The 17,039-nt window shown below is 39.2% G+C and overlaps 2 protein-coding genes across 3 annotated transcripts; one reads left to right on the top strand and one right to left on the bottom strand.

The window, feature by feature from the left end:
• Positions 1-1,779: 1,779 nt before the first annotated feature.
• On the bottom strand, positions 1,780-8,144 carry p2rx3b (purinergic receptor P2X, ligand-gated ion channel, 3b). The gene is made up of 12 exons (XM_041037042.1): positions 7,833-8,144; positions 6,662-6,797; positions 6,505-6,576; positions 5,446-5,515; positions 5,155-5,248; positions 4,692-4,769; positions 4,465-4,606; positions 4,055-4,191; positions 3,498-3,591; positions 3,208-3,273; positions 2,900-2,977; positions 1,780-2,325 (listed from the first exon to the last, which is right to left on the bottom strand). Exons 1-12 carry the CDS (start codon positions 7,952-7,954, stop codon positions 2,200-2,202), a joined length of 1,215 nt encoding a protein of 404 aa, XP_040892976.1. The 5' UTR covers positions 7,955-8,144; the 3' UTR covers positions 1,780-2,199.
• A 4,302-nt stretch (positions 8,145-12,446) lies between these two features.
• pold4 (DNA polymerase delta 4, accessory subunit) lies at positions 12,447-16,291 on the top strand. 2 transcript variants are annotated; one of them, XM_041037052.1, is made up of 5 exons: positions 12,447-12,573; positions 13,436-13,548; positions 13,936-14,019; positions 14,807-14,915; positions 15,915-16,291. In XM_041037052.1, exons 2-5 carry the CDS (start codon positions 13,446-13,448, stop codon positions 15,937-15,939), a joined length of 321 nt encoding a protein of 106 aa, XP_040892986.1. In that variant the 5' UTR covers positions 12,447-12,573; positions 13,436-13,445; the 3' UTR covers positions 15,940-16,291. The 2 variants fall into 2 exon arrangements, with proteins under 2 accessions (XP_040892986.1, XP_040892987.1); XM_041037053.1 differs by having other exon boundaries at positions 12,562-12,693.
• The last annotated feature ends 748 nt before the right edge of the window (positions 16,292-17,039 follow it).

Below are 17,039 nucleotides of genomic sequence, written 5' to 3'. Positions count from 1 at the left end.
ACCACCAAGATTCAATAAAATCTGAACATGATGGCTCTCATGAAGAGAGGATTCATTGTAAGACTGTTGTATTACAATGTATTAGTTTTATTTAGGTGTTATAGCAATTCAGTTTTAGGACCCAAATGCAAACTCAGACCAGGAGACGGAAGATGGTTAATGGGCAGTTTATTGTAGATTAGAATGGTGGATCAAAGAGGTGGTGGTGGTGGTGGTGCTGGAGTAGTGCTGGAGCGGGACTGACAGAGAGGCTTGGAATGGTAGAGCAGAGCAGGTGGTGAACAGGGAGATTAAATGAAGCAGGCTGAAATGGCTGATGGGAAAGCAGGGAGAGAAACACTGAATGAAACACTGGGAAGTGGAACCAACAGGAAAACATGGGGGAAAAGGGAGAGGCAAAGCTGATACCCTAATGCTAGGGGTTTCTAATAAATTGGTGAGTAAGAGAGTATATGTGTCACAACAATCTTTGTTGGAGTTTCAGTGGGCATCAGTGGGCTGGTGAACCTTCAAAACATTTTTACTGGCCCCACCAATCTCTTTATCAGCCCTCTCTGTGTGCCCATCATTCAGGGTACGTCCCAGTGGATAAGTCCAGGACTGAGTTCCCTTGCAGTCTCCACCATTGGGAAGCCTCACTGATGTTAACAGGGCTCTTCACCTTTGCCTGATTGTGGCATTTCTTTTTCAGTTTTTGTTCTTCTGGCCTTCTCGTCCGTTTAATCAAACCTCAGCACAACCCCCTGCACAGAGAGGAAATCCAGAGGAATGAAGAGCAGACCACAGACAGGCTATTAAAGAATGTGGAGCCGAGTGAACCACTTAATGCCAATTATGGTTGTTTACACCAGCTATATCCTCATAAAGGTCACTTTACTGCAGCCGAGTATGAATATGAGAGTGGAAGCTATTAATTAGCAACCCTGTTCTAGCCCCATTTGAATTGGATTAACATGACAGGGGGAGGTGGGGATTTTACGCATCATCCCAGAGAGTACCTTAACCATCAGGAAACTGCAAGATATACTCTGTAATAAGCAGGGACAGAATAATACCAGAAAGATAAAAGTAAACAAGAAAACTAATCATAACTGACAGACTGTGACTCAGGAGTCTACAGCCCTGCAGCTCCTCTAGGCAGGTTTTATTGCTAAACCAGTTTACTGAAGAACTTAATTTAAAACTTAAAATGGATATGATGTTAATAATCCTAATATATCATGTTAATATACCATGTCCTAATATATCATGTTGGGGATGAAAAGTAATCAGTTCTGTCACTGTGTCTGGTCTAAACCAAAGTGATCTCGAATGCTCTCAACTGGAGTCGTTTCCATTAGTGTGAGGACTTTGGTTACTGGATGTAATTCCTGATCCAGCTGTACCTAACATCAACCTGAGCAGAGGCCAGTCTAACAGAATTAAAGTGGAAAGTGGAAACAGCCAGTCTGGATGTGAAGAGCCTTTAATGCTCACATCCATTCTGCCCTGATGAGAGTAAAACAAGACTAAAGACTATACTGATGTAACACATTTGAAAATGTTTTCCTGTCATTTTAAATGTTTTTTTTTTAGCATTCACTTTAACATAACCACACACTTATATTAGGGAAAACATGCCCTCCCTCGCTGCTGTGGCTTTATCCAGCCTATCATCAGAGAGAAAATGGCTTCTTCTGTCCAACCAAACCACAGTCTATATCCATTACTCAGACTAAATCTATTAGAATGAAAACCACAATAGAGCCATTACAGTGAACCCTATGCATGCCATGCCTTTTTTATTCAAGACGTTCCATCATAAAGTCTAGATTATAGCAGTTTCAATACATGGTTCAAAAGAAGTAAAGAGAACTCAAAGAGGAAATATTTTTCAGGTTTAATTCCTTTTTTTGAAGTCACGCATGCTTCTGTCTTTTATTTATTTATGTATTTGTTTTAAATGTAATAAATATATTTGTCTGTCATTGTCACGAGCTGTTTTGAAATATTTTAGGGCAACATAGCAGCAATTCCATGTCCTTCAGATGTTTTTTGACACTGACATAATGTTGATGCTGAGATACTATGTTATATATAGACAGCTCTGAATAAATAAAGGTGATAAAAATGAGAAGGCTGACATTTTTAGAGAAACCCAGCCCACTCCCATCTTCCTGAGTCCACTGCTCCCTGACCTCTGGCTCTTGCTCCAGAGGTTTAGCTGTAATGTTCAATAGAAAAGGCCCCTGAGTCACTGGACCTCATGATGGTCTCGTTATGTCTGAGTGACAGCTGGGAGCGGTAAAATCCATTCCTGTGGGATTCCAGCGGGTTGTCTGACACCTACAGAGAGAGAAACAGGGTCAGAACCTATTAACTCCAGTTTCGTCATGTCTGAACTAAACACAGACATGAAATGTATGTATGAGTTTCTATATGTTGTGGATGGATGGATGAAAATTCCTCAATCAAGAACAGAAAGACTCATCTGGCTATAAAACCAGTGCAGTCTCTGAAATCTGCCAAAGCACAGACTTTTGCACAAGCCACAATTACTGTTTTATTTTATTCTAATGGAGCATTAGCATTTAAAGAAAAGTCAATAATTTTAAGTCTGTTTGCTACAGGGGTTGGATTTCATTCTTTTACATTCAAAAACACAGTTTATTAACTTCCTTATTCCTTATAGCTTATCAACATGCTGACATTTTGTAGTTTAAAGCTGCTTTAATCATTACTTTCAAACCTGTAGAGAGTAATCTATCCCCCTCTGCTCTACAGCACCTTTTAGCCTCTTTTAGCTCATTGTTTTCTGCCCTGAAACTCCACTCTCCAATGCTGCTCCATGTCGACACATTACACACGCACACACACACACTACACATTACATTTTAATAAACTGAGTCAGGTATTTTACCTCTTCAAATTTTCTGGCCTTGTACTGCTCCGCTCCTTTCAGGAAGTTCAGCAGTATGATGTCACACAGCACTGTACCCTGCACAATAATAATAATAATAAGAAGAAGAAGTTGAAGAAATTTTCATGACATATTTAAGTACAATAAAGGTAAAATTGTACTTGAATACAAATATTAAAATCATAAAAGAGTAATTTCTGGCTCCATTAACCAGTTCCGAGAAAATACACACAAAACAATGAATGTAAAATGACTGGTACGTAATGAACTTTTACGCTGCTTGTGTCCTGTAAACCAGTACAACTCACCACTCCCACTGATGTGAAGGCTGCCACCATGTTGATCAGTGTGGGGATCATGTTGAACTTGCCTGCCTACAAAGGAAGAACAGTAGATTATATGAGCAGGTTTCAGTCTCCTGGGTGTCATCAGCACTTCATAAAAGTAGTACTGTAAGAAATTACTTCTTCTGTTCAATTAATTCCTGTCTCTACCATCTCCTGAGTCTTCAGTACATTCATTATTTCTGAATGGACACATTTCAACTTTAATATATTGATTGGGAATGAGCTGCTGATGCAGAAAGATATACACTCACATTTCCATTGACCAGAACATCAAACCTGATAGCATAGGCTTTGACCAGAGTGCGGTAGTCCGTCCCATTCTCCATCTTATAGTATCTGGCAAACCTGTGAAGACAGACAAATCATTTTTATATTAAAGAAAACTATTTAAAGCGTATGTATCTGCGTGCACCTGAGAATGACATTTATGTCTTAATAGAGAAAAAAAAATCGAAACCATAAGCGATCATTTGTATTTCACATTCGAAAGCATCAACAGAGCAAATAATGACAATGAATGGTAAAACCTGCTACCAGCCTGATTTAAAATGTTAAATGAAAACAAGAATAAAAAACAAAGGAGTAAATCTACCATTAGATATTTTTATGTTTCCTGTGTAAAAGTGGAAGTTTTGGTCTCGTGTTGTTAGAGGAAAGGTCATGGATTTACCAGCATGATTGGAAATCATCTCGTGGGGAACATTAACATCTGCAGTGAATTTCATGGTGATCTGGCCAGCTGTATTCAACTTCACAGGTCCAGTTCTCTGGGTGGAACATTTCAGCCCAAAAAATGCAGCTAAAATACCTGAAATTGTAGCCCTGTGAGACGTTGTTCTTCTGTGACATGGCATCTAACCGGGTGAACGAGTACGAGGGGTTGCACTGGTCGTCTGACTTGTCCAGATCACACATCCAGCCGATCTTTATTCCAATCACTCCTCCCTGACAGGAGAGGTACATGGATGAGTATGTTTGTGTTCGACCAAATCTCCCAGGGATTCAGTTTAGTGCAATTTTGTGCAATTAATTTGCAGTGGCTGATGCATTTAGGAGAAATGACACACACACACACACACTGAGTGTGTGTGTGTGTGTGTGTCTGACATTCATATAACACAACAAACCAGGGGAATACTGTGGTAGTAGTGAGTATGGAGTGCTGAGACTTGAGACTTGACTTGAAACTTGAAATTTGAGACAGTTGTGGTCCTTTACCTTTTCTGCCAGTTTGGTGAGGTTCTGCTGTGCGTAGCGGGCCACGTCTCCCACCTTGAAGATGGGGCAGTAGGTGTTGTTGACCATGTCAAAGTTGCATTTTTTGATGTAATCGTCAGTGATCGTAGGAAGGAAGTTCCCTCTGCACACACAGACACATCATCACGTCAACACGTGGTCTCATTGTATCATCATCATCATCATATTTAAAATCCTACTTGTCGTACTTGGTATAGTTGAAGGTGGGGAAGCGGATGCTGTTCTTAATGAAAATAGTGAAATTCTCCACTTCCATCATTGCTGAACTGGGAAAGAGAGAAAGAGAGAAACACAGAAGCAGAGATTGTTATTTTTCTTGAGCTTCACAATTTTCTCTTTTTTTTTTGTGGCTGTCGTTTTTGCCGACCGACGAAATTCTGTTCACCCCCCCCCCGCTTCACAGGGGTGGAGGCAGAAACCTTCAATGTCTCAAAAGCTGGTCAAACAAAACTATCCAAAGACTATCTGCATGGATAGGTGCTGATATGGACAGAGAGGTGTGTCTGAATTGAGCGGCATGTCATGTACTTATTATAACAGTAACCCTGATTTCTCTGAATGTTTGGAGTCAGAATCACCCTTTAGAATAACAGTACAGCGATAGCATATCCTAGTAAAAAGCTCCGTATCACATTCACGGTATCGTCTTACGCTTTGATGGTATCTATCTCGGCAGGACACCATCCTTTGATCTCACACATGTTGGCGGTGGTATTGAAGCGGACACATTTCCCTGTGATGATTCCTGAGGAGGAAAAGAAAAGCTTCTAAAAACTCTGAAAAGGCACCAATGACTGAGAGATTTAGAAACAGCAAGTGGAATGCATTCATTTAAAACACATGTTCAAGTGTTTTAACAGTAACAGTTATAAATTTGTCCTCATCAAATACTGCGACGCAGAAATGAGAGGAAAAGAAAAAGAGGCGGACTGAAGATCTCACCATAACTTCCTGGCTTGTTGAGGTATTTAGTGCAGTCGCTGTCCTTGGTACAAACATACTTATTCTCGCTCTGGGTAACATCACAAACACACATCATAATTATTTTTGTATGAACAACATATCAAATAACTGTGTATGATGTGAAATCGTAGCAGAAAACCCACAGAGAATTGCAGTTTCCCCTCTTTCAGTTCATCATTTGGTTATACGGCCCACATATGTGCTGTTTCGATTCTGTCCTCTCTCCTGAGCTCTGTCTCCAGCAGCACTCAGCTGTTCTCCGCTCTGATTAGCTCAATGTACCAACAACGTTCAGCTTATGGGGCACTTGAAAAACTGATTAGCATTTTCTCATCCCGCAATGTATTTCATAAGAAAAACATTCAAACTAATGACCGGCCATTTTAAAACGTGTGTATGGCTCTGCCCTGGTTGGTGCGGTCAGTGCAACTATCTTTATCTGACTTTATCTAATAATGCGTGTAACCTGAGATTTATGAATCATGACTCATGGGCAGCTTTCATGTGTTCATGCTTAGAGCAGATGAGGATACTTTGGCGGATGTTTTGGACATTGGACAGATCTCTCTCTGTCTCTCTGCTCTGTTGTGCTTCTTATAGTCCACCATAGACAGGTGTATTGAAACTGGGCAAAAATACAATATTCTGCTTCTTGAGACATGGTTGAATAAAACTCAGCCAAAGACTGGTGAAGAAAGGAGCTCATTCTTTAACTCTATGGTGCTGCAGACTGTTGGCCGGCATGACCTGATGTTTTCTACAGTTTCATACTTTACAGGGTAGCAAAGGCGTCTGCTTTTTCCAGGACAATGTAGTACCTCACAACTTCACAACTCTGCACTACCCAAACAAAAACATGTGTTTCCTGTTGGTGAGTCCATATAAGACACTTTTAAATGTAGGATACAAATAAATATGATATAAAATTTCAAGAATCATATCAGTATATTTAAATGAGTGACAGTGGTAACAGAAACGGCAGCATTATTAGAATAAACAGTGCCTGTGAAGGGGCAGTTATAAAGAACAGTAGCTGACCTCAGGACAGTGTCCTTGGACTTGATTCTCTGTAGTGATCAGTTTGGTGATGATGCAGAAGACTGAAGCTCCCTATAGAAAACACATATATAACACATCACTTCCACTGTGTACTGCTGTTTGTCATCTGTCTATCCATCCATCTACGCATCCATACCTGTGTGGGAGTGACGTAGTCTGCAACATCCATAACCTTGTTATTGTAGATTCCAAAACCTTTGACCTTGGTCATCACTGAGGACTCAATAGCTGTGTCTCTCACCTGGTAGGCCTTCTCATAGAGGAAGACCCACCTGAAGTATACACACACACACACACACACACACACACAGTGTGACATTGAGCTAAAACTGAAGATTTAGGCTTGTGCAGTAATGGAGTCATTATACCAGAAACATTAAGAGTTTTAGTGAAGGATAAAGGTTAAAGATGTATTTGACACCAGATGGGGGTGGAAGGTCCCCATCATTTTTTTTCTTCATCTATTTATTTGTGCTTGAGTGTGTTTGCATAAGTTAAAGTTTGTGTACTGCTCCTACTAAACTGCATCTCTACTAGTGTCAGAGAAGCGCTTACTAAAAATTGCAAATCATTTGTGTATTAGCAAAACAAACAATAACCGAAACAAAATCAGTGAATGTTAAAAGTAAAGTAAGATATTCAAGAGCGGATCTGACTAATGACAAGTTTAATACACCTTCATACATGTACGGGATGTCAGACTGACCTTCATCTGAGGTAATGAATCCTAATTTATTTCCGTGTCTGAGTTTTAGTAAAGCTAACCTTTGGAAGACATTACTGATTATGATTTTGTCAACTAGAAACCGTAATAGAAACGAAACATAAAACAGCTCATAGCTTAGTTGGAGGAAATGTCTTTATATATATGTATATGTATATGTATATATGTATATATGTATATATGTATATATGTGTATATATGTATATACGTGTATATGTGTATGTGTATATATATATACACACACACACACACACACACACACACACTTACATTTTAGTTTAGATTGTTAGTGATTAAATATGATATAATAAAACCTATGACATAATACTTTACAGTGTATTTAGCTTATTTAGCTTTAGCTAAAATACATTTTCTTTTCATTTGAGACTTGTCCTCATGTCATCATCACTGTTATTTTCTTAATAATTAGTTGTTACTTTAATCAAGGTTTGTGAGATTTAATAGTATGAAATTTTTAATGTGTTAAAATATACATTTCTATAACTGGGATTTTCCATTCGACCAGAACACAGTAAACACTGGGCAATCCTGAAAACACACCAGAGTGAAGGGAAAGACTCACCCGATGAAGTAGGTGATGATGAGAAGTTGGACGACGCGGTTGATGATTCCGATGGTCCAGCTCTTCACTACCACTGACTTAGTGGTTTCATAAGTGAAGAAGTCTGTTATACAGGACCACATCTTATAGCAGTATGAGAGTGTCAGTAAATCCAGAAAGGATTTTTGTTTGTGTACTTTCTGTGTGTGATGCAACTAATACAACTCCACAGATTCAAATAAAGTTCAAACAAATTCAACTGTGGATAAAAAGGCTGAAACTGAAACAGCTGTTTGTGTATATGTGTGTGTGTGTGTGTGCCTACAGCAGTTACAGATTTAGGTCCCTAGATGTGGTTGACATCTTCGTTATTACTTTGTCTTGAAAAAAAAAAAAGAAAAAGAAAAAACAGTAAAAGCAGTATCCAGATATCAAAGCGCTGTGTGTCTTCTTCTTCATGGAAAAGGTCCAGCTGTCTTTAAAGATGACTGTAGCTCAGTGACACTGATCTCCAGCTGATGCTCCTTTCCTGTAACTTCAGACTTAATGCAACGAGTTAACAAGTTAGCTCTCTGTCTCTTCACTCACTCTGCCAGTCTCTTCTTTCCTCTCTCTCTCTACCTCTCTGCCCCCCCCCCCCCCCCCCCCCCCCCCCCCCCCCCCGATTATCTAAATGACTCCTCAAAGTCCTCCTCCTCCCTCCCTCTGCTCAGTGCTTTCAAGATTTACAGTCAAACAACTGTATTATAATAAGAGTAGAACCTAAAAGGTCAATAGAAACCATACATCACAATTTTAAATTATATTCAAATAAAACCTTTTTTTCCCCTATGTAATTCATTACTCATACTAATGAGTATGTGTGACCACTGGGAATAAAAATAATCTTCAAGTGTGTTTTTTTGCATCATTTGAAACCTTAAAGCAACAGTCAGACATTTTGGGAAGTACACTTCATAAATATCTGTAATATCAGTGTTTGGCACAGATCAGTAAAGACACTGGAAACCAGCGAAAAATACATGGTCTTGTTTAAAGTTAAAAAAAAATATCCCCCCAAAAATCTTCTATAATACACTAGACACTTCTATATACTTTCTATATGTAGGATGAAAGAGTGTTTAAATTCTTGAAAGACATTTTTCATATTTTTCATCTTTCACTTTGCTTCCTGTCTTTAGACCAAGCAAAGTTAGTTTTTGGTGGTTTTACTTGGAGAAACCTGCAGAGTTATCAGAAACCTGCCTGAAACCAACACGCATATATGAAGTTAAAAAACAAAGGGGCTCTGTTTTAAATGGACAGTCACAAGCAAATCAAACCAAAACAAGGATGTTCAGTCTAGCTTAGCAAGAAGACAGGAAGCAGTGGGAAGCTGGTAGAAAAAGGTTGTTTAAAAAAAGTTTTCAGAGTTGTTGGGTACTTTTCACCAGTGACAAAAAACCAGGCTGGCTATTCTCCTCACCACCACCACGCTTGGCAAGTTATTGTTGTGTTTTTTTCTACTTTGACAAACCTGTTGGCCAGCGACATTGAAACTTGACAAGAATTTGTTCGTTCTCAAAAAAAAAAAAAAAAAAAAAAAAAAAAAACAATTTTTAAAGAATCCTAAAAGGATCCAAGGACTCAGACAAAAGACTGGCTGCTTCAACCCAACCCTGACAATGAATACAGCTGGGCTCAGTGACTTCAGCCAGACTTATACAGCCAGAAGTGCAGTGTATCTGATCAACTGCATGATAAATATTTAACGACCCAAACTGCATTATGTCCATCATGTCAAAGGTTGACCACAGTGAGTGGAGCAGACCTCATTTTGTATAAAAAGCTACTATCAGCCCCCTTGTAGCACTCTCTACATACGAATACACACCGCAAACCATATCCAGGAGATAACGTTTCACAATAATTCAATCATAGCTGCCTTCAGTCTAATGCCATCCAGACTCTCTGAACGCCTCCATTATACAGCAGTCACTTATGACGAGTCGATAATGGACTGCCATTGGATGAGAACCAGGAAGTGGTAAAATACCATTAATTCTTTCTTTCTGTCTCTCTTTCTAGAAGAAGATAAGAGGATGGGGGTAGGAGGGAGGGGGTGGTGAGTAGGAGGTTGGAAAACAAAAAAACAAGGCAGTTAAGATCAAGGAAAAGGAGGGAAAGGAGGACGAAGCAGCTTGGGAAAAGAGATGGACATAAAGAGTGGGGGCGGGGGAAAAGATGGAAGGATGGAGAGCTGGTTTACTGCACTCACATAAAATAAGAGCTGGACAGAACAGGAAGCCCTGTTTGTGTTGCTCCAGGGTCGCCAAACACTGGGCAATCCTGAAAACACACCAGAGTGAAGGGAAAGACTCACCCGATGAAGTAGGTGATGATGAGAAGTTGGACGACGCGGTTGATGATTCCGATGGTCCAGCTCTTCACTACCACTGACTTAGTGGTTTCATAAGTGAAGAAGTCTGTTATACAGGACCACATCTTATAGCAGTATGAGAGTGTCAGTAAATCCAGAAAGGATTTTTGTTTGTGTACTTTCTGTGTGTGATGCAACTAATACAACTCCACAGATTCAAATAAAGTTCAAACAAATTCAACTGTGGATAAAAAGGCTGAAACTGAAACAGCTGTTTGTGTATATGTGTGTGTGTGTGTGTGCCTACAGCAGTTACAGATTTAGGTCCCTAGATGTGGTTAAGAGCTGGACAGAACAGGAAGCCCTGTTTGTGTTGCTCCAGGGTCGCCAGTCAGACTGACGACCCGTGTCCAAGAAGATGGAGAACACACTTCACACACATCACAGACACACACACACACACACATACACACACCCGTACACAAACACAGTCATCCAGCCAAGTTTACAATACAAATACATTTACAAAATCATATTCATATACTCTTGGTGTCAGATATATAAATACTTTCTTTGAACAACAACAAAAAACAAGGGATATCCAGTTGATGACATTAACACACGGCACTTTGTTTTCATTGATCGTCCATATAATCTTTCTATGATGTGATGTGATCACAGGATGGACAATCAGAGGTAAAGACATAATCACTGCCAAAGCCACATAAAACAAATGGACCTGAAGTTTCCTGCTCACATCTGTCCCAGTATATACTCTAATGGGAAAATCCATTCCAGACACGTCTCAGCGAGTTTATTTAATTTATGAAGTAACTGATAAATTTACACAGCGTGCCCCTGCCATGGTACCAGGTGTCTATTTGAAACCTGTGTCAACGCATCTGAGCTGCCCTGAGGTGGTCCTCATTGGTGACTATGTCCATTTTGAGACACAATCATTCTGTCTCCCTCCTGTTCGTCTCTTTACATACACTCAGCCTACAGCTGCTATCAGAGGGTAAAGACGCATATGCTCATTAAGATCAGTCAGAATGTTATATCAATGTAAATACACAGACAAAGAGTGAGAGTGGCATTTCTTTCCAGTAATTCACACCCCAGAGTGTGTACACACACAGACACACACACACACAGACAGACACACACACACACACACACACACATCACACACCTTTTATTATATTATACAGTAAGTGATCTGTCAGGATGGAGAGATAAGAGAGAGACAGAGAGGAAAATGCTGAGGAAGAAGGCTGCAGAACAGGTCAAAAAGATTTGTATTGATTTAGATATTTACAACCAATGAGAGAGACAGAGATAGAGAGATAGAGATAGAGAGACAGAGAGACAGAGAGAGAGAGAGAGAGAGAGAGAGAGAGAGAGATGCTATGGTCCTCTGGCTTCCTGTCACCCATCATCATCATCATCATTAGGTTAACTTCCATCATCATCACCATCATTTTCATTGTAAACATTACATCTGTCCACATGACTGAAGCATTAGCCACAAAGATCCTGTCAATACATTTTTCTCTGGAACCTACTTTGTGGAAGCTCATGGGAATCCACATAAAGACTGAAGCACAGTGGATCTGAAGAGTTCAGAGCCTCAAGGAGCATGTAACAAATATCAGACACAGCTAATATTAGTATTAGTATCATTATAATGATCATACTTCTGCTGCCTCTGTTGTTGCTGTGATTCTTATAATAATTATAATTATTTTATATAAAATTATTAAAATTCGAATTATCTATTTAGCCCCTCTCCCTCCCAGACCATCTTCTATTATCTTATTATCAACTGTGTCTGAGTCTTCATCAAGATTAACTAATGAAATAATTCATAAATTGGCAAATGCAAGTTCTGCAGCAGTTGTATGTTACATGTGTGTGACATGCTTGTACATGGTTAGGACTGTATGTGTCCTGACATCCTTTCCTCTGTTCCACTAACTTCTGTGATTCAGGTAAATCTGCTCTTGTGGGTTTCTTTCAAATATTAAACGACAAAGGATTTTTAAATACATTTAAAAACATCTCTACCATCCATTGCATGTGATGTGAGTGCAATAAAAACCATGTGAGCCTGCAGCAGAGTGAATTGGGTGTATTTTAAACATGAATGTAAAAAAATATATATATGTTCTATGTCGTGATGACTTTAGGTTCAACAACAACAACATAACACTAAGACTCTGCTGACCTGCAGTACGCAAAGCAAGCGACAGGCGGCAGCAAAGAGGCGAACCGGTCTTGACTCCACCAGAAGAAGAAGAAAGAGACGTCGTCGTCATTGTTTTGGTCGTCGGGCTGCGTCCGTGACTGAAGAGGAAATATTTGACGCATCATACACATATTTTATATAGTCTGAGGAAGCAGGTAAGACTGCGGAAGGAAACTGGACTGTCATATTTGATAAACAAGCTTTCTGAACGCTGAAGCGCGTCTGTGCTGGATCGATCTGATTATTCCCCGCAGCTTTGATCATCGATAAACACGGTAGCTCCTCTGTCTGTTACGGGCCTGTTACAGATGATTGTAAAGTGTTAATTACTGGTTAATACGTCGAGCGATGCATTTCCTGCTTTAATCAACTGGCTATGTGTTCACCGTCGTTTTATTTTGAAAGTTAAAACCAGAAATCATGAAGCCTGTGCTCAGTTTTGTCCGTGCACGTTCTGCATGGACAAAATGTTACCACTTAATTATTGCTTAATAATCTGCGATCAAACGTAGCGAGTAACAAGCACAGACTTTTAGCAGCAGCCCATACTCTTATTGTGAAATGGAAGTAGTTTCACATTTAAATAAATGTGAATGGTTTAGTTGGAAGAGTGATCAGCAGTAACCCCCACACATTCAGATGTTTACCCTGCTCTGTAGTTCATTTTAAATGGGGTTAAATCAAAGCTTTGGCAGAGGGAGTCAGTGCAGCTGCAAACAGCCTGCAGCTTACAGCGTGGAAGAAAGTAACACTTAGTAATTACACTGAGGCGATGATGTAGATTTTCTCATTCAAAATCACATTGGAATAAAACAATAATTATGATTTGAATAAAAAACATCGTTGACGTTGAGCTGATATGGTTGGAACAGTAACTGTAGTAGTAGTAATAGTATTTGTTTCAGTGGGGAATTTTAGTGTCAAATGAAAGTCTACAGGATGTGTGAGGGCTTTTGAAGTGTTGGTTATTAAATCTGTGCAATCAGTGACTAATGTATGTACCTGTGTGTGTTCTAGTTTAGTCAGCATGACAACCAAGCGCAGACTGATAACTGACTCATTCAAGGTGGTAAAGAAAGCCAGGAGGGGGGGCAAACGAGAGAAGACTCCTACTCCTCCACCACAGACAGGTGAGGAGCAGAGCAGTGTTTTGTGTAGAGGTTGTGTAGAGATCCTGATCCCAGTCGGCATCTCCAGGTTATAAAAAAAGACAAAAATATATTTTTTACGTTCATATTTTCATGTGTTTTATTCATATTTTAATTGGTCTTGATTCCAGCTCCAGGCAGCATTGGAAAGAGTTTTGGTTTGTTTGTTGGTGTTTTGTATTGTTATGTTTTACTGATACCTTTAAGTATCAGAAGTATTGTATGTTATTGTTTGTAAAAATATTTTTTGGACATTAAAAAGAAAACTAAATTTTTAAACATTTAAATCTTAATGTGTTGGATTTCTGTGACACTTCGTCCTTACGCAGTAGTGACCTGAATTCTCTGTGAATCTTTTTGATGAACTAGAACCTGAGACTGAAACGGTCAGAGAGGAGGAGCTGCAGAAGCTCAGGCAGTTTGATCTGGACTGGAGATTTGGGCCCTGCACAGGTAACACACAGACACGTTTATATACTGTAGAATATTAAAAAGAAATATTATTCAGTGGTTTGAATTTATGTACAGGATGAGAATATAGAGTCTGAATGTTTTCTGTCTGAGTGAGAGAAATTCAGAAAATGGATTTTCATTTGAAAAGTGCAGTTTTTTTTTTGTATATTTGAAACACAGGAATAAAATGAGGAGCAGTTGTATGATTTGTTGATTCACTGGTTCGAATCCACACCAGCCGGACCGTGTTTCCTGTCTGTCCACGCTATCTAGTAAAGGCAAAATAAAATCCTCCCAAAGACTAACCAGGTTCCCCTCCTTTTTTACTGGAGCACTTTTCAGTGGGGGAGGACACCACGCTGAGTAAGTCATTTACTATGACAAAGAAGTGTTCAGATACAGAATTAAAACTAGTTTTAAAATGGGAGGTTGGCATCGGGTCAGATTCCTGAGATTTTCAGCATCAGCCTGGTCAAAACAGTCCAGCTGGACATGACTGTCCACAGGACAGAGGTGAAAGTACAGTGTGCTTGTTCGATATTACAGTTAACAGTTGATTATTAATATATTTAAACAGGCAGTGTGGGATATCACGGACATTATATCCATGTTTTAAGGTCTTTGTGTCCTCCACTGACATCTTGATGCACCAAGTTGTATCTATTTTTTCTGTTCTCCATTATTTTTAGGTGCCACTTTTTTTAGGAAGGTATAGTTGATGTAAAAATAGGCTTTTAATCACACAAAACACTGAATCATTTATCGTATCATCTCTCTCTCTGTTCAGGTATCAGCAGGCTGCAGAGATGGGAGAGAGCAAAGCTTCATGGCCTGAACCCACCTGAGGAGATCAGAGACCTGCTGCTGCAAAACACTGACCCTGAGTACAAACTGAGGTAACACACACACACACACGTGTGTGTGTCATATCCACAGAGTGTTCACTGGTGTCCTGCAGACAGTTTGAAAATACAGATCAGCTGACAATAGCCTGATGCATGTACACGTTTTAGAGAAGAGGAAAAATCAGTCTATCATCTATTTCCTGTGTGTATAAAACATAAATTGACAATGATGGCATTGTCAATTTATGTTTTATACACACAGGAAATAGATGATTTTTTTACCCATCTATGAGCAGTGAGCACACACACTAAGAGCAGTGGGCAGTTGTGGGGTTAGGTGCCCTGCACCTTGAGGGAGGGGAAAGCTCTGTACCCCCTCCTTAACAGCTGTTTTGTAAAAGATGATTTTTAAAATGATGATGGTAATGTTTGTTTTGTGAGTGTAGTATCTATGGTGATCACCTGACTGATTAAGATAAGACAGATAAGATTAATGGATAAGTAAACTGAAAGAAGCTGCAGGCAACACCCCAATGAAAGCAGGATGGTTTAAGGCATTTGGTGAATAAAGCTTGGTGTAAATGTTTTAATGTTAGAGGCCTGTTATTTGCACCTGCAGATGCTAACGTGTTACGACCACAGGGCCTGCTGTCAGTCAGCATGAAGGAAACACAAGACAAATTTTAGTTCTTGTTTTCATATCATGCAACAGATAAGATGACAATATTTTAGATATGATACATCCTTTACTCTCTTAATGCTCAAACACTGTCAGAAACAGCCAGCAGTTAATGCCTACTCACATTTATACTCTTCTGTGATTATTCTGTGATTAGAGACATTTAGTGAGTTGACCATAATTACCATTTAAGTATAATTACATCTATAATATTCCAATTGTAATCATAGGTCTGCATTTAATTTAGGCAAAGTTCATGTACTGCTGAAAAATTAAGAATGACATTCTGCCTTAACTAACACTGAGACAGAATAATACTAATGCAGCTGCTGTTCAGTTTTTCTGTAATGATTGTGTCCTTTGTCTTTCAGCCTATGGCGTGAATATCCTTTGTGAGGAAGTCAACATAAGAAAGAGAAAAGGACATCGACCCCAACAATAGTCAAATCATGTTTGTTCACATTTCAACATTTTGAAACATATACCCAAATTACCAGTAAGTGTCAGAGGGGCTCACTGTCTGTACAGTGTTGACCTTCTATCTTCAGACCCTTAAAAACTCCAGAAAAAAAAAATAGAATAAATGAAAAAGGAGAAACCACATCATCAGGTGAGATATTCCTCTCTCAGCATTTAGATAGAAGAATGTCAGAACATTCAGAAGTGTTTTTTCTTGCAGTTGTACTATGTTGTTTTATACACACTAAGTTTTATTAACATTTTTAATAATAAAAAAAAAAATCCACCAAAAAAACACTGTCCTGTTCTGTCTTGTAATGTTCAGTGGCAGGTAAGGTTAGCTCACTGCCGACACTGTAGAAATCGAATGGTGAAGGAGACATGAACGAGAAGGTTACACATTCAAATATTTTGCCCCCAATCTTGTAACTAGCATGTGGTCTGCACACTGACATACATTTGCCTCGGTCTTTTTATATCTGACCTAACTTGTACACTGTCTCCATTACACGCTCACCTCCTGGAGATACATGAGGGAGAGAATGAGTGGGTGTGTTCGCAATACTACCAAAAAAGGGAACACTGGAAAGAATTCAGCATTGGTAGCATTCCTGAAGGGTCTGGGTTAGCCTATGTTAGTGTGTAGACATGAATATACTTATTGGAATATATTCCAATAAATATATTCCCCAATAATGTGTATAATGTGTACACCTTCATGTCTGGGACTTCTTTTAATATGTAGGTCTCCTTTTACACACTATATCCATTGAGAATGCAGTTGAAAAAAGAGAATGTACTATTCACTTTAATGTCCTTTAAACAGAACACTATATTTGTAAACGCTATCATGATTATTACTGATGGTGTTTCTATCCGTAGGAGGGAGACCATCATACTTTAAACGTATTATCCCGCCTCCAGCGTGGTTCGATTGGTTTGTTGTTAAGTCAAACACTCATAGCTCAACGCTGATTGGCTGGTATTTCGATCAGTTGAGCGACAGGAGACGCATCTCCCGCTGATTGACCAAGAAC

The sequence above is a fragment of the Toxotes jaculatrix genome, chromosome 4, assembly GCF_017976425.1.
Source record: "Toxotes jaculatrix isolate fToxJac2 chromosome 4, fToxJac2.pri, whole genome shotgun sequence".
Lineage (NCBI taxonomy): Eukaryota > Metazoa > Chordata > Actinopteri > Toxotidae > Toxotes > Toxotes jaculatrix.
This window is presented reverse-complemented; position numbering and strand designations above follow the sequence as displayed.